At 40.5% G+C, this 19,753-nt stretch overlaps 1 protein-coding gene across 2 annotated transcripts; it reads right to left on the reverse strand.

The window, feature by feature from the left end:
* Positions 1–564: 564 nt before the first annotated feature.
* Positions 565–19,379, reverse strand: LOC123156852 (protein MICRORCHIDIA 1). Of its 2 annotated transcripts, XR_006478468.1 has the most exons (21): positions 19,120–19,379; positions 18,945–19,034; positions 16,859–16,893; positions 16,649–16,727; positions 16,452–16,541; positions 15,338–15,413; positions 15,151–15,229; positions 14,937–15,065; positions 13,992–14,090; positions 12,011–12,115; positions 11,785–11,934; positions 10,979–11,071; positions 9,377–9,428; positions 9,187–9,298; positions 8,601–8,839; positions 6,909–6,973; positions 6,471–6,556; positions 4,707–4,749; positions 4,522–4,628; positions 4,201–4,297; positions 565–925 (listed from the first exon to the last, which is right to left on the reverse strand). XR_006478468.1 is itself a non-coding variant. In XM_044575039.1 (20 exons), exons 1-19 carry the CDS (start codon positions 19,241–19,243, stop codon positions 4,524–4,526), a joined length of 1,851 nt encoding a protein of 616 aa, XP_044430974.1. In that variant the 5' UTR covers positions 19,244–19,379; the 3' UTR covers positions 565–925; positions 4,522–4,523. The 2 variants fall into 2 exon arrangements, 1 of the variants encoding a protein (XP_044430974.1); XM_044575039.1 differs by lacking the exon at positions 4,201–4,297.
* Positions 19,380–19,753: the final 374 nt, after the last annotated feature.

Below are 19,753 nucleotides of genomic sequence, written 5' to 3' on the forward strand. Positions count from 1 at the left end.
TTGTGAAAAAATCTGGTTTTGAAACTGCGCCCTATATACTGTGATGGAGGGAGTACTATATATCATGGTTGGCGACTACCTGTGCGTGCGGTGGTATCGTGTGATGCCGCTCTGCGTAGGTGGGTGGGTAAGGCGTAGCCGTGCTCGTGCAGGCCGTCACACTGATCGGTGGGCACCGCAGGCACGGGCGCGGTTGAGCATCGTGCACCGGGTGCATCCATGGTAGTTTCCCAAATGAGCTTCCTTGGTGTGGAGGGATAGTCCAAGGGGGAAGCATCCTGGAAAGGAGCGACGCGTGACGAGCGACTGTCGTCAGCGCATGACGATGGTGGCGTGATGCGGGTGGGGGAGTGCGTGCCGCGTCATTGCTGGAAATCTTTTTAGCTACATTTCGCCGCTGCCCGTCGGGTTTGCCATGGCCTTTGGGATAACATACATCGCTTATTGGCCTTAGATTCGATTTGGACTTCCCGTTCCAGGCCGTCGTGCTGCGGAGTGGAAATGTGTTACAGCACGTGTTGGGGTGGATTGAGATGTATGTTAACCTCCTTGTCACTGCTGGAATTCATCCACAACCAAGGCTATTTCATTAACCTGTTGTTGGCTTATGGAACAATCCGGACATTAAGCCACATGTAAAAGTTGATATAGCCAAATGAAATTACTCATGACAAGACTACTACTGGTAGTTTTTGATTATTCAATTGTTTTCTATCACGTGCCCGGAACAGCAGTAGCAACCAGACATCGTGAAATATACACATCTGATAACCATATGCTGTTTGTACGCACAGTTAGTTTACTTCATAATGCTCCTAAGCGTGGTCCCAGATTAGTATTAGCATGAATATGAACAACGTCGGCACTTCACACCGTGGTTTCTTCATTAGCCTTGATCGCTGCTCTGCATCCTTAATGAAGTAACCTGAAAAAAAAACAATTTTATCTTAACCAATGCCTCTCTGACCAAACATTCTACTGCTATGGATTCCAAGGATAAATCAAGAATGCCTTTTGTACTTGCACAAAATTCAATCAACTATTTGAGTCACAAACCTTAAGCATATGTGATCATTTGAAACAATTAAAATGGTCACAGCGTCTGGCACTACCGGCAAATATATGCCTAAGGTATTAGACACAGAAATTCTGGCTCCTCAATATTATCGATGTGCATTTTAATATGCTTATCGTGTCATTTGTCGAAGACAATGGACAAGTAATTGCATTTACAGCACCTCAAGAAATCACTGGGTTCATTCGCACTAGAATTTGAACCAAGGAAAATTAAGAGAGGCAAGATGGGTTACTATTTGGGGTATGTTTATTTGTGCCCATTTTTTTAGGTCATGTACAGTTTTTTTGATAATAGCCCCACAAAAATGTGCACATGCCGTTTGCCTACTTCAAATGCAACTTCACCAAAATTTTGGTAGGGTTGGCTTGGGCATGAATCAAACACACCCCTGGTCATCGAAATACATGGGCATGTTCGATTCAAGGAATGCACTGGTCCTAGATAAGTTGGTAAGTTACTCCCCACCTTCATTGAACATTATATTGCAATTAGTGCTGCACCAGCTCATTTCGTCCCTCAAACCAAAGAAGATGGTGATTTCATTTCAAAGACCCATAAGAGTGATCAGCAATGATGGAGATTTTCGGTTAAGCTGCTGACAGCACAAAAATCTTCATCATTCAGTGCCCTAAATAATCGTTAGTATTCACTTAGACCTAGAATTCCCTTCACATTCTTAAGTTGTCGGAGTTAAAAATTAATAAGGATGTAAGTGGACGCATCCGTGGCACCCGCGGCCGTCTGGGCAAAATAAGCTAATCAATGTTGCTTTAAAAATCAAGCTAATACAAAAATCAGGCTAATAAGCAAAATAAACAAATGCAGGTGTTCAAGGATGCCGCGGATGCGTCCACTTACATCCCTAAAAATCATTGCAAGTCAAGGTACTAACCTTTTTAATATAAATACAGTGAACCTAGCAATTTGCAACCCGAAATCTAAATGCAAGGATCCAACCTAAGCAGAATTTTTTTGGCAAGTATGGAACTTCTTTATTTGTTAGGGCAAGGGTGCAAATAACACTAGTGGACACCACATCCAAGTCAACACCAAGACAATCTTTTTTTTTCAAAAGCGCTACAACTACATATCATCCTGTAAATTTCAGGTTCAAACATATTCGGTGTTCAGAGAAACTACAAAGAGCATAGACCAATGTTTAATAAGCATGACTAGGTTCCTTCAGTACGGTTAGGTTGTTTGGTTAGCGATTTGTGTTCCAAATTTCTACAGATCAGGTAGCCAATCTATACCTGCTAATTCTTGGTCCGCAGTGACATTTTGCAACAAAAAGAGTCCCTGACCTTTGTAGAAATCAACCCGCAGTCCCGTCACCGGCCTGGCCTCAGTCAGTCACCCGCAGCCTGGTGTTGTGGCCCAATCCGCAGTCCCGTCACTGCCCTGGCCTCAATTCGGGACGAAGCCGGCCCACCTATAGTGGCCCGTCTGGCTACAGTTTGGGAGAGGAGGCAAAAATATATGCTCGTGTCGGGAGTTGAACTCGTGACCTCCCGTTCACTACCTAAGCCGGTAGCCAAGCTAGCACGCCTTGCGCAAGTAGATTGGGAATATGCTTGTGTTGGGAGTTGAACTCACGACCTCCCATTCACTACTAAGTCGGTAGCCAACTGAGCTAGCACGCATTGCGCTGATATAAGTGAATTGGTTAATCTATTAAAGTACCACCTCAATCCCTAATACTAAATCCCACCGATTCAAATATGTTTGCAAGTAGCATGGAATATGGGAGGCCACCTTGGGAATCAATGATAAGAGAATGAGAAGCACTCTTAATCGAAAGATCTTGAAGAATCAAGTCATCGGTCCTTCTTCCGGAGGAGCACACGAACAGGAAGGAAAATGAAGCAGCGGAGGAGAACGGGTACGAGGCCGTTGACAATGCCAACGGATGGCAGAGGAGATCGCCTCGGGAACGGTCTGGGGTGACGCCTTGGAGGAGATCGATGGAATGTTGGAGGTTCATCAGAGGACTTCCAGGGGAGTGAGGCGGGGAGCGAGGCGGGGAGATGCTTGGGGTGGTCGCCGGCTGTGGCGCGGACGAACGGTGGCGGCGACACGAACCAAAAGCCGTCGGCGTTCTCCATGAAACTAAGGCTGCTATATGAGCTCATATTCTGAGGAGCGAAAGGGCGTGCCGATGCGCTTCGCAGGAGGAATTCATCGCAGGGCGCACAAATCACAGGACTGCAGGAGTAGTTTTTTCTTGAGACAACGCCACGCAGCTACAACGGTTCAGGGGATGGGCTATGCACGGCTGGGTAAAGCTGGGGTTAGGCCCAACAAGGTAAGCCTATAATTCTTTCATTTTCCTTTGTATACCCTTTTATGTTTTCTTTTTAGTTCAAACAACTTCCAAAGATCATGCATTTATTACTCAGCGTAAGCAACAACTCCCAACATGCAAGATTATACTAGCACCCCATATGGTGAGCCTGTTGTTTGCCCATAAATCATTATGTTATGCTTAGGTAAAATGACGCGTCTTCCATCAACGATATGGATTTTACCTTTTTCAAAAATTTGACGGAGTACCACTTAGTCAATGTTAGCTTGCTCTCACCTTTTTTTTCACTACCGACATTCTTTAAATTCCATGTCTTTCTTCCTAATCTGATTAACATGAACAGAGCAAGGTAGCAGGCCTACTTTAAGTCCATGTTCTTGTATTGCAGATGGAGGAGACCATATTATTGGATTCATCATCAGTCATGGTTGGCATTGGTGCCTTGCCAACCATGCTTCGTTTGGTGTATGGTTAGCCACAACGTTTTGGAGGCTAAACCAAAGCGCCTCTTTATAGATGGCTAAGTAATGACAAACCAGATCAAGCTTTGCCAAAATGGAACTGAAAGAAATGATTTCAAAAAAAGAGAAGAATGCAACAAAAGAGTTACTCAGATCTGAGCTATGTTTTGGGGTCATAGAATAAAATCAAACGGGTATGCAAGTCATGTTCTCGAGTGTACTCATTTAGAAATTTCTTAACTCTGTAGCAAACAGGATAACTATTTTCTGCTCAATGAATTACCATAACTCCTGTCCGTTTAGGTTTTGCAGAAAAAGAAAGAATCAGGTACTTATAAAAGCAATTCTAACCCTACATGTAGGGAGTAAGCGCCGGGTTGGAAACTACAACGCAGAACTGGACTCTCAAGGCTCAACCAAGACGGATGTCGACAGGTGATTAAAGTATTAACTCTGTTCCAAAATAGACGAGCTTTAGAAAGTCTGCAGTAAAACTTATATTTATCATTGAAAACTAACTGAAAAATGGTCAAAGTTGCAAATTGAAGGTTGAGCAAAGTCAAAGATCAATTTATTGCATGGTGTTTTAGTATATTTATATTTCTGAAATTAACAAAGGTATAGACAAGTTGTTAAGAACTTACAGAGAAGAATATGTCAGAAGTAGCCAAACTAACCTTCACATGTACGGGAGCTGCTGCTGGCTCTTCCGCACCTGCAGCTCAGTAGAAAGCTGAGAGCATTTCCTTTTTGTTTCCTCTAGTTCATGCTCCAACTCCAAAATCTACAAAAGAACAATTCTGATTTTATAGCAACATAAAACGCTAGCTATTAGCTGATTACTTTGAATGGTATGACATACCGTCTGCTTCAATTGTGTATCTCGTTGTTTAAGCTCCTCGCGCCTGAAAGGAGTACTTCTAGGTTCAGTATGCAACAATGGTAAGAGTGATCTCAAACAACACAAACAATCACCAAGTCCTATCGATACAATTACATGCCAAGGTGTCATGCATAAACTATCATTTAAGGGCTATAGTAGCTTGGCTCGTGGCACTTAAAAAGAATGTCACCACATTTCGAGGTAGCACTAATTACCTCACACATAGCAAACAACTAAAGTGTAGCAACAACCAGCCAATTTAGTAGCTTCAAAATAAAATATTCTGCAGTTGAAGTTTGTGGTTTCCCTAGACATGCAATTCATGTAATATTGTTAACATTAATTTTGTAATGTATGCTAACATACAGGATACTCTCAGCAATCAGCGTATCTATATCTGATACTGATTCATTACCGATATGTCCCTGATACCTCTCAGGCTCTAGCAGTGCCGGCTGATTCCCACTATCCCCCACTATCCTATAGATTTTTATCTAATGATAGGCTGCTGATTTCCTCTTCCCTTTCTCTTAACTTAACTTTTTTATGTTTGCTAACTTGCTGCTACAGTTTGGCTGTTGGTTCTTGGCTTTTGTTGGAATAATGAATAAGTTAATGGACTGCACCGACTAAATACATGCTAAATGGCTTGATACTTAATTGATAACATATTTATCATTATTATTTTAAAAAATAGTCAAGCATATCAATATTGGCACTTCTGAAAATGATGTATTTACATATCCGTATCACCCTGATACTGATACACGAATCCGTATCAGTGCAATTTAAGAAATTTTGTCTAAAAACGTTACCATTTCTAATGAGCCAAATGTTCCACCAAGCCAGAAAAACCACCTCGGAGAAGAAAGGATACCCAAAGTTTTAGAAAAGAAAAAAAAATGGATGCTGGCATCGAAATAAGTTAAACAGAAGGGTCAAAACTCTCACAGACCAGTCACTCACACACAGCTGAATAAACTAAAGAACTGATGGTGCAATTAGATTTATGCAAAATAGAGGAAAAAGACATAACAAACAAACAACAACATTATGTTGACAACAAAACAGGAATTTTGAACACATTTAATTACAAAATCTATTCAGGAGATTATAGCCCTCCCTCCCTCCCTCCCTCCCTCCCCCTCCCCCTCTCCCTCCCTCCCCCCCTCCCTCCCTCCCTCCCTCCCTCCCTCCCTCTCTCTCTCTCTCTCTCTCTCTCTCTCTCTCTCTCTCTCTCTCTATATATATATATATATATATATATATATATATATATATATATATGTAGGAAAAATCCATCCTACCACCCGGAGGTAGTTACCCCACATGTCTCATATACTACCATGTGGTACCTTATATACTACTTTATCATTCTAAATATGTTCATATACTATATATAAGATATTTCAAAACAAGTTACATGAAAAAATTGTATATGAGCCCATGGTTTTTGTTATATTTATGAAATACGTACATATCTGTACGTAAAAAAGAGTATGCTTAAAATATGATACATACTACCTAAAAAGTAGTATATATACCACCTAAACATCGTTATATACTACATACTACACGTATATACTCTCGGTTTTGACAGATACTACATACAACATATAAAACTCAAGTGGTGGTAACTACCACTGGTGGTAGATAAAATTTGTCCTATATATATAAATATATCCCATGTACATAAATATTCTCCCATGTACATAAATTCATCAACCATCATCAAGAAATTACCTTGTGAACAGAGAAATGTTTTCATCACTCAGCTTCTCAATGAAATTAGGATCAAGTTCACCATCAGAGGCAATATTGACTAGATCCTAAATGCCACAAATGAAAATAAAAAGAGTAGTGATCAGATAGGTGCATGTGAAAAGAGTAATCAAGCATAGCATAACATAGGAATTTAACATTATATTAGCCATCATGCTAAACCGCAAAGAGTAAACACTCCCATCTAGTGCCAAAACATAGCCAATGGGCTGTGCACATTATATAAGCCTTTTTGCATTACAGCAGAAAATGATATCAAGGGAGCAGTGACTCGGGAACTTGTGAAGAGATTGGGGACACAGATGGCATGTTATTGTCAACAAGAGCTACATTGGGGTCCAAGAAAGGAAACAAGTAAATTTAGAACATGACCAAATTGAAAGACTAAAAGGTGCAAACCTCTTCCAAGCCTGCTGAATTCGTACTGTTTTCTTGTGCTTGGCCAGAAAATTGCAAACCAGAACCTGGATAAAATAAAATAGAACAAGCATGAATAAAGAATACAATAACAACATTTATAAGGTGAGTGGATTCTCGTATTCGGCAACAACAACAACAAAGCCCCCAAACAAGTTGGGGTAAGCTAGAGGTGAAACCCATAAGATCTCGCAACCAACTCATGGCTCTGGCACATGGATAGCAAGCTTCCACGCACCCCTATCCATAGCTAGCTCTTTGGTGATACTCCAATCCTTCAGGTCTCTCTTAACGGACTCCTCCCATGTCAAATTCGGTCTACCCCGCCCTCTCTTGACATTCTCCGCCCGCTTTAGCCGTCCGCTATGCACCGGAGCTTCCAGAGGCCTGCGCTGAATGTGCCCAAACCATCTCAAACGATGTTGGACAAGCTTCTCTTCAATTGGTGCTACCCCAACTCTATCTCGTATATCATCATTTCGGACTCGATCCTTCCTCGTGTGGCCACACATCCATCTCAACATACGCATCTCCGCCACACCTAACTGTTGAACATGTCACCTTTTAGTCGGCCAACACTCAACGCCATACAACATTGCGGGTCGAACCGCCGTCCTGTAGAACTTGCCTTTTAGCTTTTGTGGCACTCTCTTGTCACAGAGGATGCCAAAAGCTTGGCACCACTTCATCCATCCGGCTTTGATTCGATGGTTCACATCTTCATCAATACCCCCATCCCCCTGCAGCACTGACCCCAAATATCGAAAGATGTCCTTCTGAGGTACCACCTGGCCATCAAGGCTAACCTCCTCCTCCTCACACCTAGTAGTACTGAAACCGCACATCATGTACTCGGTTTTAGTTCTACTAAGCCTAAACCCTTTCGATTCCAAGGTTTGTCTCCATAACTCTAACTTCCTATTTACCCCCGTTCGACTATCGTCAACTAGCACCATATCATCCGCAAAGAGCATACACCATGGGATATCTCCTTGTATATCCCTTGTGACCTCATCCATCACCAATGCAAAAAGATAAGGGCTCAAAGCTGACCCCTGATGCAGTCCTATCTTAATCGGGAAGTCATCGGTGTCGACATCACTTGTTCGAACACTCGTATTCGGAAACACGCAAAAAAAAGTTAGGGTGCTCTGGTCGTCATATGTTAAGAAAGTGAAAACAATATCTGCGTACCACCAAATACTTCACAAGATCATCAGAACCTAGCTCTAAATAAAATAACTTGTCTATATTTCCACCACAGGATTTACCTTCTTCATGCACAAACAATTCTAAACAAATGTTCTAAAACAATTTGAACAAGCTTATTTTGATCAGAAAAAATAAGTGACATGCTCTTGTCCTTTCTTTTGACAACCAGACCAGTAGCTTTTGCCCTGACAGGGTAACAGGGCATCACAAGATTTTTATTCAGTATTGTACAGCATTAATTAGTTGCACAAAGACCTTTAAGTTCAAGAAAAGCTAAACAGAGAATCACATTTCAAGTAAGAATTATTTCTCACTTCAAACTTTCTGAAACTGCATGAATCCAAGTAGGACCGGAAGAGAGTGAAATACCTTTTGGCAGCTTAGCACACAGCATGAACTCACATTTTTGTATAACGATTGAAGGCAAAAAAAAGGAAGCATTGTATAGAGCTTGTCTTATACCTGCACCATTAGTTCTCAGTCCAAAGACTGCTGCATCATCATATGTTTCCGGTAGCAAATTTGATGAATGCGCTCCAATCCTCTGAGCAGTCAATGATGAATGCGCTCCAATCCTCTGAGCAGTCGATGATTTCTGCTGAAACTGATGTCCAGGACCACCTGAACGTTCGGCAGCCTTATACTGTGTTTTTAATTGTGGATTCATTGGCTGGTAACCTATCAAATGACAGTTGTTTTTCCTGCCAAAACACCATTATTGCAGGAAACTACATTATACAAAGCAGAATGAGGACAAACGGCAGCATGCAAAATACCCATGGTATGTGGTATTACCACACAAGATACAGTATATGTGGTGTGGTAACAGCAAACACAGTTCACTTCCCAATCCCAGGTATTGACCCAACAGTAAACAGTTTAATAAAACAAAACAAAAAAGCACTAGATACAACAAAAGAGATCAGCAACATGTTTCTTCTTTTAATATGAAGCTTGTTCAAGTATTTAAAATGCGGTTCTAATCTCCTTAATAAGGATAGAGAATACAGGCATCTTTTTTTCAGATTGAGCATCCCAAGACACATACCAGTACTCAATGATAATTTGTCTAAGTTTTGTTTCCAAACGAATGAATAGTGGAGTCCTCTCGAAATCCTGTTTGTCATGTGCCGGTTCAATAAAATTTGCCTCAAGTACACCTACACCATGATGAGTGTCAGCCCAGAGAAAAATAATTGAAGTAACACTTCTGAAAGTATTTAACATATAAAACTCACCTACAACACTCCTGCCTCTGCTAGATCCTTCCTGAAGAACCTTCCAGAAGGGCTGCAAAGGATTATTTTTTAATAAAGAAAATAAGTTTTGGCCAACTTGTTATGCCGACGTTTTTTTGTACACAAAAAATGTTCCGGACCATGTATTGCAACAACTGAATTGCTAAAATTGTACCATTTTCGATGGTAAGCTCCAGCTCGGAACCTTAATATGGTATTATATAGCTCAGAACCTTAATATGGTATTAAAAACGTATGCTGAACAGTGATACACATTTTGACATCTCAACTCATCATGTTCAACAACAAAAAAAACAGGAAGAAAGTTAGGATAGAGACCGCAGATGCAAGAAATATTTGTAACTTTTCCGCCATTACAGGATGAGGCACTGCCTTGGATCAGCCCCCCAGAGGAGGCCAGCGCTGTGTTCGCCGCCTGGTGTAAGGCTGTGATCGGATCACCCCGTCCAGCCTGAGGCATGGGACTTGCTCCTTCATCCAGCTCACTGCTTGGTGAATCTGGAAGCAAAGGAGTGCATTTATCTTTCACAGCGCTACCTTTGCCTTCAAGTGACCTCCTCGAGACGATCAAATCAGAGGCGAAGTATCGGGTTACAGCAGGTGCAAGTAAATTGCAGCTGCTTTTATTAACTATAGGGCCTTCTTTGGTTTTCCAGCTGTTGGGGCTTAGGCTTATACATAACATTTTCTCAGATCTATGATACAAAGAGTCACGATGCTTATCCTTTTCTCAAAGAAAAATGCTTGAGTCTTGAAAATGGATTAGCACTTACAAATCCATTATGAATTAAACTGAATTTGGTTAGTCACATTACTGTGGCAACTAGACACATGCCGGAAAATATTGATAACATTTTTGCTTTTTGCTACTATCAGATACAAATATAATAAGTCAATAACGCTATGGAATTATCAATGTTTCAATAGGAAGATAAGAGGGAAATCACTGGTTGTAGAATCCGATATTAGCATCTATCTGCATTACATTCTAAGTCCCGAAAATGACTTAGCATCGACTTAAATACTCACTACCATTGTCTGCAATGAACAAAACAAATTTCTTAGAATTCTGTTCCTCTATACCAGTAAGAAGACATCAACGGGGACCACATGCACATGCATGCTTTCTAAAAATGATCACTCTCACACACAAAAGCAAGTATTAGTAGTGATTACAGAAGAATCCTTTCACCATTCTAGTATTCCACGAATTCACTACTTAAATCTTGAGGAGAATGCGTAACAAAGGCACTTTGTTGCAAAGTACTACCTATGTTCACTAATGTAAGACGTTTTGGCAGCTCAAATTGAGTTGCCAAAACGTCTTACATTAATGAACAGAGGTAGTAGCATGCAACAAGTAACCTATGTTACATGATGATTAAAAAATGGTCCACTAAGTGTTACAGCCAGTACATCTAATCTAGTCAGTCTGGCACACCGATCCATTGGAGAACAATAAGTTCTCACTAGACTGCAGGACAAAAAACTGTGCTTACATGTTGAGATTCAAGCAGCTTAATATAACATATAATAGGGAAAAAAACAAACAAACATCCCAGAACTGGATAGAGTGGTTACCATTATTAGTCGATTTTTATGGTAGACATTCATCCCAAAAATGCCCAAAACTGGCGCCTCCTTGGCAAATCCGACATCTACCTTCACTGAGACCTACAGTTTCAGTCAAAATGCAGTTTTAAACAAAAGTGACTGTTTCTGTAACTACAATGTGCTCGAACAGACGACATAATGGAATCGGAGAGGAAAGCCGACATAGCATGATAACAATTAGCAAAGTATCAATGGCATTAAATGCAGACTATTCTGAAATAGAGTAGCACATGGAAGAAATGACTACTGTAAACGATAACCACAAGGTGAGGCCAAATGACTATGACAATTTATACATGATAACCTCAAGTGTGCAACCTGAGCCCTGCTAAAAAAATCTCGTGCTTATGTAAGATTTGAAAAAAAAAACACGCATGTAAAATGGTTGAGTATCATTAGCAGCTGCAAAGTTTCGAGCAGAATTTTAAATTTTTTGGCCTATGTGAAAAACATAGAGCATATAAACCTTTTGGCAGGCTTGTCACTTTAGTGTTAATTAAAATCAAATATTTTTCACCAAATGATGCAAATACATAGGCCATTCTAATATCTATATGCAAGTTTTTCTTGGAACTTTAGTGTTTGAGGACAAACCAACTCAGCTTTTTTACAGAATGTTACAAATACATAGTCACTCTTTACATACTGGCATGCAAGTTTCTTTGGGAAGATATTTTCAAACTTTAAACCCCACATTTTAAATTTGTCAAAATAATGAGAGCACATGTGCTCGGAAATACAAATCCATGTGCCTGTTATACACATTTACTTACCACTTGAGAATCATGCGTGACTTGAGGCTTGTAAGTAAATATTTTCTTGAACTTCAGATCATGAGCAATGTTTATATGTTCAACCACTTTTCCTCTTAATATAATTTGGAAGTTTGCATACTTCTTAAGATAAAGGATGGAAGTATACGCCTGTAAATTGACAAACAAAAATTACTAGTCATATGCAGATAGGAAAAAGAATAGAATGTACAGAAATAAAACCTACTCGCAAAGAGAATCTGAGTCTGTGGGATATATGTTGCTCAATAATTTCTTTTTGGATCTTCGTCGTCCCCGCAGTAGCTTTAGCTTGATCTCTAAGTAATATGTCCTGAAATTGAGCAACAAGGTATAAGCATTTCAATCAGTACAAGAATGGTAGAGTGGTAATATGTCCTGAAATTGAGCAACAAGGTATAAGCATTTCAATCAGTACAAGAATGGTAGAGTGGTATGAAGGCATGTCGCCATGCTCTGCCACAACTCAAGTTTTAAATAACACTATTTTATTGTCTCATGATCTAATATGTACCTGTCTAAATGTGAAATGCAGCCATATTTTTCAAGTAAAGAACAACAACAATTCATGCTCAATTGTTGATTTCCCATAAAATTGTGAACACATGCACAAGTAGCCTACTCTGCTATAAGAATACAACAACAGTACACGTGCTTCTGTACGCACAGATAGTTTCCTAGAATGAACATCAGTTCCGCAGAGAGCATGCGACTCATGGAAAATTATTCCCTATTCCCTTGACATTGCACAGATCAGCAAGGTGGTTTCCACAGGCATGAAACAGAAAATCATTCTTCATTTGCATTATGCACGATTTCCGTTTGTTTTTCGAAAGCAGGATTAACCGGATGAAGCGACCATTGCTTTTGTCAGCCATACGTTGCCTATCAACCATGCTGAATGGCAATGCACACGAGGGTGGGCTCAGAGGTTTGCCATATTTGCTGCTCATCATGATCTCAATGGATCAGTGCCCCTTGGTGGACATGTCAGCGGCATGGCAGGCGACGGCAAACAGAGAGAAACATTGGTAGCATGGCCTTGTTTGGTTTGGTAGATGTGGGTAGTGCGGTCTCACTGGACATGTCTCCATCCCAGCAGGCAGCAGCGAACAAAAGGAATACTTCAAAGACACAGGCTTGGTTTAGGAGAAATGGGCAGCATGGCCTCATTTTTTGATTATTAGGAAAATCAAGGAACAGCCTAGTTACTCCGATTTGTTTTGTTTTTTTGAACTTCGGTGAAATTTATTAAACAATAATCATGTCTGTTACAAGAGAGGGGATCAAGAAGTCAGGAGGATGATCACGCCATTCCATACAAAGTTTCCCCCTGTGCGCTGCGGCATTGCTTTCCCGGGCACAATGCACAATCGTCGCCTTGCCGAAAGAAGTCATCAACCTCCGACAATCATCAGTAATCACAGCTCACAGAGCACGGTATTCTGATGGATCCAGCATGGCCTGTACAATTTCCATTGAGTCACATTCAACGGCCAGCGAGTGAGTCACCATCTCATCAGCAAGACGCAGTCCTTCGAGAAGGGCACATGCCTCCATGGAAGCTACGTCCAAACTCCAAAGCAAGCTCTTTATAAGAACAGGATGCCCCAGCAAATATTCCATTGCAGTCCCGCAGCAGAGCTCCAATACCTCCCGCCCCAGTATCCGAATGGAAACTAGCATCAACGTTTAACTTCATTACTCCCTGAGCGGGCCTGGTCCACTTCATAATTTTCTGTAGGGCCTTCCCCTTTGCCGCTAGCGCATTTGCGTAGTTATTTCCGATTTATTAGAAGATCAACGAAGACGTAAGAGAGCAAGGAACAGCACAGGTTTTGGGGCCCGCTTGTAGATGCTAGTTGTTATGGGACGGGTGGGATGGAGAAGGGAGCAGCATACAACACCTCCACCGATGTCAACACCAATTCAGGCTTCTAAAATGGTAGAGAAATTTACCTGGGAGGGCAACAGTCTACTGTACATGGGAAAATAGTTCTGCTCTAGTCTCCCCTAGTTTGTGATGCTAACAGGATAAAGGTGGCGTAGTTAATTATCTAAAATCCCAGGATTCCCGTCAGCAACAATGTTTGCTTCATAAAACAAGTTCAAATGCTTGTTTAAATATTCTCTACAAGAATGTGAAGGTAATGTGTTGTACTTGAAACATAAACTGCAGGAATATTTACCTCATCATCATCATCAAAGTCAAGTTCTAAAAGGCCATCATCATTCATCCATAGATCGTATATCACCACCTTAGTTCCATGGCTCTTAATATCCTTGAACTGAACAGACAAGGAAATTATCAATATATGCACATTTAAAGAGTCAGTTGCCTAGGTATACATCACTGTGCAGTTGTTATGGTCAGGGTATAGATTCAGAAAATGTGATAATCGCCTAAACTAGCCATTAAAGAACCCCAACTAAAGTAAAGCATATATGTGTTATATAGCATCAAAAAACCATTCACGACGCCATTTTGGAATAAAGAAATTAAGGCTAGAATTGCAAAACTAGAAGTATTCCATTTGTTGTTAGTTTGCTCTATAGACAATATTTTGAGTCCGATGTTGCCTAAACGAGAGCAGACCGCTGAAGGAAAATGTGTATGGATCAGCTCCAGCGTGCCAATCTGGATTATGACAACAGCGCAAGTCTATGAATATCAATACATCTTTGGTTCACTTACCCACCCTTGCCTTGCCTTGCCTAACATGGATTTGTTTTGAGGGAGAGCTTGGAGGCTTCTAAAACATATATACGACGCACTAAGATGCTCAATTGCTGCTTTTCATCTAATTTTTTTTAAAAAAAAAGAACTCTATTTCTTCTACATATTTTCAGTTTTCTTGAATATATATGCTAAATGATGGAAGTTCCATCAAAATCAAAATAGATAACTATAAATATTTTATCATAGTTTGTTGAAAAAATTTGATCAATTTTATATGTGAGCTGAAAAGAGACACGACATATCTGTACCTTTAATATCAGAATCCTGCCTTTGCACCTAAAATATTTGGCTAACTCATTCATGAAAAATCAAATATACTGATAGTGAAAACTCACTACTTGATTTCAAAATACGACTGGGGAATGGACTAAATACTGTCTGGGACGAATGCCACCTGCTGTAGCAGTTCTTCCATTGAAGAAAAGGGGGACCAATCAAGTATTATCTTCAAGCTACTATCCCAATCACCTTGTGAACCATACATCAAAGGTACAATGTGGTCATCTTGGATTTGAAAATCGAGCTGTAACAGTGATAGAAAATGTCAGCTGCTAAGAGAAAGCCGCAAGAACAATACACTACTAAAGTACTAGTCCAACATGACATACCACAGGGACAACTATGTCATCCTTCATTGTTCTCCTCAAGAAAGTGTATGAGAGCAAGCCAACACTCAAGGTAACATTACTGCAGGAGAAAGAAATTGTGTTAATCACTGATAAATACACATAATCCAACAAATGCCATAAAAAATTAGAAACAAATCAATAATGACTGGAATGAAGATTATCTAACCTCCCACGGATTGCACGAGTAAAAACAATTGCATCAGCACCAAGTCTCATTGTGCTCGTCTTAAAGCCATTTCCATCTGTGTATTAACAAAGGTAGGAACTTAATAATTGATAGACATAACAAATGTTTTATAAAGGAAAATGAAGCATTAAGCAGCTAGATAATAGGTGAAAATAAAGTTTCTTAAATATTTTGTTGAACTAAAACTCTAAACATATACTTTAGGCTTGGATTTGCAGAAACATCTCATAACGAGTGCGAATTGGTAATTAAACTATTAAAGTAAAGGTCATTCTAATTTTTGTGAGGTGAGCCAAGAACTACAGTGGAATATAGGTCTAAAAAATATTGTTACCGATGAGGGATCAGTCCATTATTTAATTTGGTGAACCATATACCTATTTCATACCGAGTGCGAATCGGTAATTAAACTATTAAAGTAACAACAACAAGTTGGGGTAGGCTAGAGGTGAAATATATAAGATCTCGCGACCAATTCATGATTCTGGCACATGGATAGCAAGCTTCCACGCACCCCTGTCCATGGCTAGTTCTTTGGTGATACTCCAGTCCTTCAGATCTCCTCAATTAAACTATTGAAGTAAAGGTCATTCTAATTTTTGTGAGGTGAGCCAAGAACTACAGCGGAATATAAGTCCAAAAAGTCGTGTTACCAATGAGGGACCATTCCATTATTTAATTTGGTGAACCATATACCTAACTTTAGACATCCGGGTTCCTAGCTACCCTTTTAGGCTTGAATGAAAAATAATCAGTGCATACATACAGGCTTACACACTATACCATCATCATATAAACTAACAGAAAAATGAAGAGCATTTAACCGGTAAGAACTTTATTCAAGCCTCTCATAACTTCCATCAAATGGTGTGTTATTCTACTATTCAACAGTACAACACAATATCATAAATGTACGAGGTGTTGAAAGGGATTAAAGTACACTAAGATGGTACGCAGTATGCTGAATGTAACAACATTATTATCACATATTCTTTCCATTCCAGTTTCCTCAATTACTAGGCTATGCATCTTCAAAGCCGAAATAAATTAGTAGAGTAATAAAATATTCCAACTCAAACAGAACGATGCATACACTGGCCAATGGTTGTCTTTGATTTCTTGGTTGAGAATCCTAAACTCATGCATTGCCGTACACCTTCAGGATCCATTCCTCCTCCATCGTCTGTGACAGTGGCTCCAAGTTAGCAGAACTTGGTGAAGGAAATTGTATTGATCAACCTATTCCACTAATCATATTACAGTTTCATGTTTTGCGTTGAATCTGGGTACCTTGGAAAACCAGCATTGGGCTACTGTCTTTTAAATTGATGCTTTTATCCACTTTTACAAATGTGGCTCCGTTGCAAATCTGAGAAACCATATCAGAAGATAATTATTTCAATTCATAAAATTCGCCCAGTAACAAGCTAGGCTATGGCAATTCTAAGGGGCCAGCAGTATTGGAGGTAAATGTATGGAACTTCTACAGATATTGCAAACCTCATCAACTGCATTGTCAAGAAGTTCAGCTATAGCTGCAATAGAAAAGGACAAGAAAGTAAATGTTAGGAAAAACCGACCAGGGCAGCACAAGTAACACGTATGATAAAGAAACAAATGTTAGAAATTAGCACACCATCTAATTGTTCTGCTTATTATAATTAAAAGAACATTCCAACAACACATCTAATTTGCATCTTGTCACCAAACTACATTCTTCCTTGAACAGGAAGAGCAAAGGAGAGACTGTAAGTAGCATGTGTTCTTTAGTATTAGTAAAAGCAATAAATTCAGATGGACAAGCGCAATATATTTTGCTGAAGGCAATAATAGCCCAGAATGGACAAACCAGTAATCAGGAAGCGTTCTGCTTTAGAATTATAGCTACCTGCTTAGAATTTAGATTAAGTTTACACATGTAAATATATCATCAAGTAAACAGATCAATAACAAGACCAGCACATATTACTTCCAATAATAGTTCCAGCATGGTGTTTGCTTTATTATCTGCGCTTAAATAGAATTTGAAAAGAAATGGATGGCCTAGGCTAGGGAAATCAATGGAAAGATAAGAGCACAAAAACTAAATTATCTCAACTAAGTTGCCATGAAAAGAGAAATATGATTGCTGGAATGGACATCTAACATTTTCAATGCATCAAAAGCCAATATATGAACATGTCCATGTGCAGGGGAATAAGAAAAGAAGGCCCTATACAGTCTAAGGAATCTGCTACAAAGTTTCAATGGCCATTGCTCTTGAAGAGCGGCATCATACTACTACACCCTCGATCTCTTGTAGGAGGCACCAACACCTTTGTGCTTGGTGAACACATGCTTCATTGGATTATGCAGGAAGTGCGTAGAAACTAAACACCAACTCCTCATGAAGCTGTCAAAGCCAAGTGGTCTCAGGCACCATCAACTCTGCCACAGCAGTCGTTCACTAGAACAGCTGCTTCATGGAATTCGAAGCCATCAGAGAGGACCCAAGGACCACACATTAGGGCAAAATAGCATTGCAATCAGAGTGATCATGCCCGTGTCACATCAGAGTAAACCTGAGGCTGCAATGAGCTGGAGTAAAGAATATGCATCGACTGATGGTCTCACAAACGTACCATAGAACACGAAACAGTGGAGCTGGGTGGGAGTAGAAATTAATCGATTTAGAATGTGCTCTGGGTGAGGAATGTCAGATCGAAGCATGTGGAGCTGAGTGGGATGCCAACAACAGTATCCCTTATGCTCAACACTGTAGCCTAGAGAACACACAGTTGACTGAGCAATCAGCTTACCGCCCTCGCGCTGAAGGAGTAAGCACCAAAATATGATTGTTACGCATGGGAATCCTGTGGTTTTATTGTTACGCATGGGAATCCTGTGGTTTTAGATAACTGGAGACACCATCTTTATCCAACTAGAATCGCAAAACCGCAGGGATTATAACAGAACTAATATTATCCCACCTTGCATTGCCATAGTTCAGGTTATAGAAATTTATTTTATATATTCCCGAGATGATAAGGACATGCCATATGCAGCCTCCGATCTAAAGAGCAAAACGGGTACTTATATCACAACAGTCGGTGCCACCGATCTAGATAATACTAAGTTACTATATATCCACTCAAAAGCTGAGATGATAGAGAAAAACTGCAAGTGCAATTCTAAGGAGCGAAGCTACTACACATCACTGGTACAAACAGCAAGCCAGCAAACCAATAAACATCATGTGAAACTATGAATGTACACCATCGATTTTGGAACAGTCGAATAAAATCCCCTTCAACTGAGAATCACTTGATCCAACAAAATTAACATCAACATTATTTGCTGTGCAATATGCACAACCCCACCAAAGTAGTAGAGGATCACAATTCCTATTACCTGATGTCCCCCTTTGTCAAACAAGCCTAGCTTCTCTTAATTTCCTTTATTAAATGCTAGCCCCCTTAGTTTGGAACAGCGATTTCACCCTTATTTATAATGTGTAAAACCCCAACAACCCCCGCCACCTACTCGACCACCACAAAAGCAAAACAAACAATGGAACGGAAAGGACAAGAGGCGGAGGGGCACCAACCTCCGAACGCCCACTTGTGGGAGGTCGCGTTGGTGTGGAGGAACTTGGGGTGCACCCGCGCGCGGTCGAAGTCCCCTGTCTCCAGCACGTCTGTGACAATGGCCAGCAGCATCAGAAACGTGATCCACGTCGAACTCGCGGAACGAAAGCATGGCCAGAAGGGGAGAAGACGGACCGTGGAACTCGCGGGCGGCGGCGGAGGGGGCCTCGAACGCGCCGGCCTTCCAGAAGCTGCGGCAATCGAGGGATCGAGGGCCGCTGCCCATGCCGCCTGAACCGCCGGCCATCGCCGCTGGCATTGGAAGGTTAGGGTTTAGGTCGGTCGCCGGGGAGGTTTCGCCGACGAGTCCGCCGCCCAGCAGTTGCTATGGGACGCAATGCCCTAATAAACGACTCTTTTTTTCTCTCTCTTCGAACAGCGTAAATAAAAGCCTGCGAGCCTGCTACTAGGCGTCGGTTGGGCGCCAGCCGTCCGATTAATTTCCTCAGACCGTTACATGGAATGTATATTTGTTTTCTGATAAAATTCCACAGTGCATTTATTCCAATTCCTCATAATTCATTTCTTACCCCTCGAGAAAAAAGAAATGTATCTCTTCTTATATAGTAGTAAGGAAATATCTCTCTCCTCATTTTGCATGTATATCTTCCTTTCCTTGACTAATTGATTTACTTTTCGCAAACCAACAAATTATCCAAGGGTAATTTGATCTCAAATATTTTAAATTTTTGTGTCTTGGTCACCATGCCATAAAAAATACACCTTATATAAAGAAAGATAAGGAATATTTATAAGGATTCTTTCAAAC

Source organism: Triticum aestivum, chromosome 7B (assembly GCF_018294505.1).
Source record: "Triticum aestivum cultivar Chinese Spring chromosome 7B, IWGSC CS RefSeq v2.1, whole genome shotgun sequence".
NCBI lineage: Eukaryota > Viridiplantae > Streptophyta > Magnoliopsida > Poales > Poaceae > Triticum > Triticum aestivum.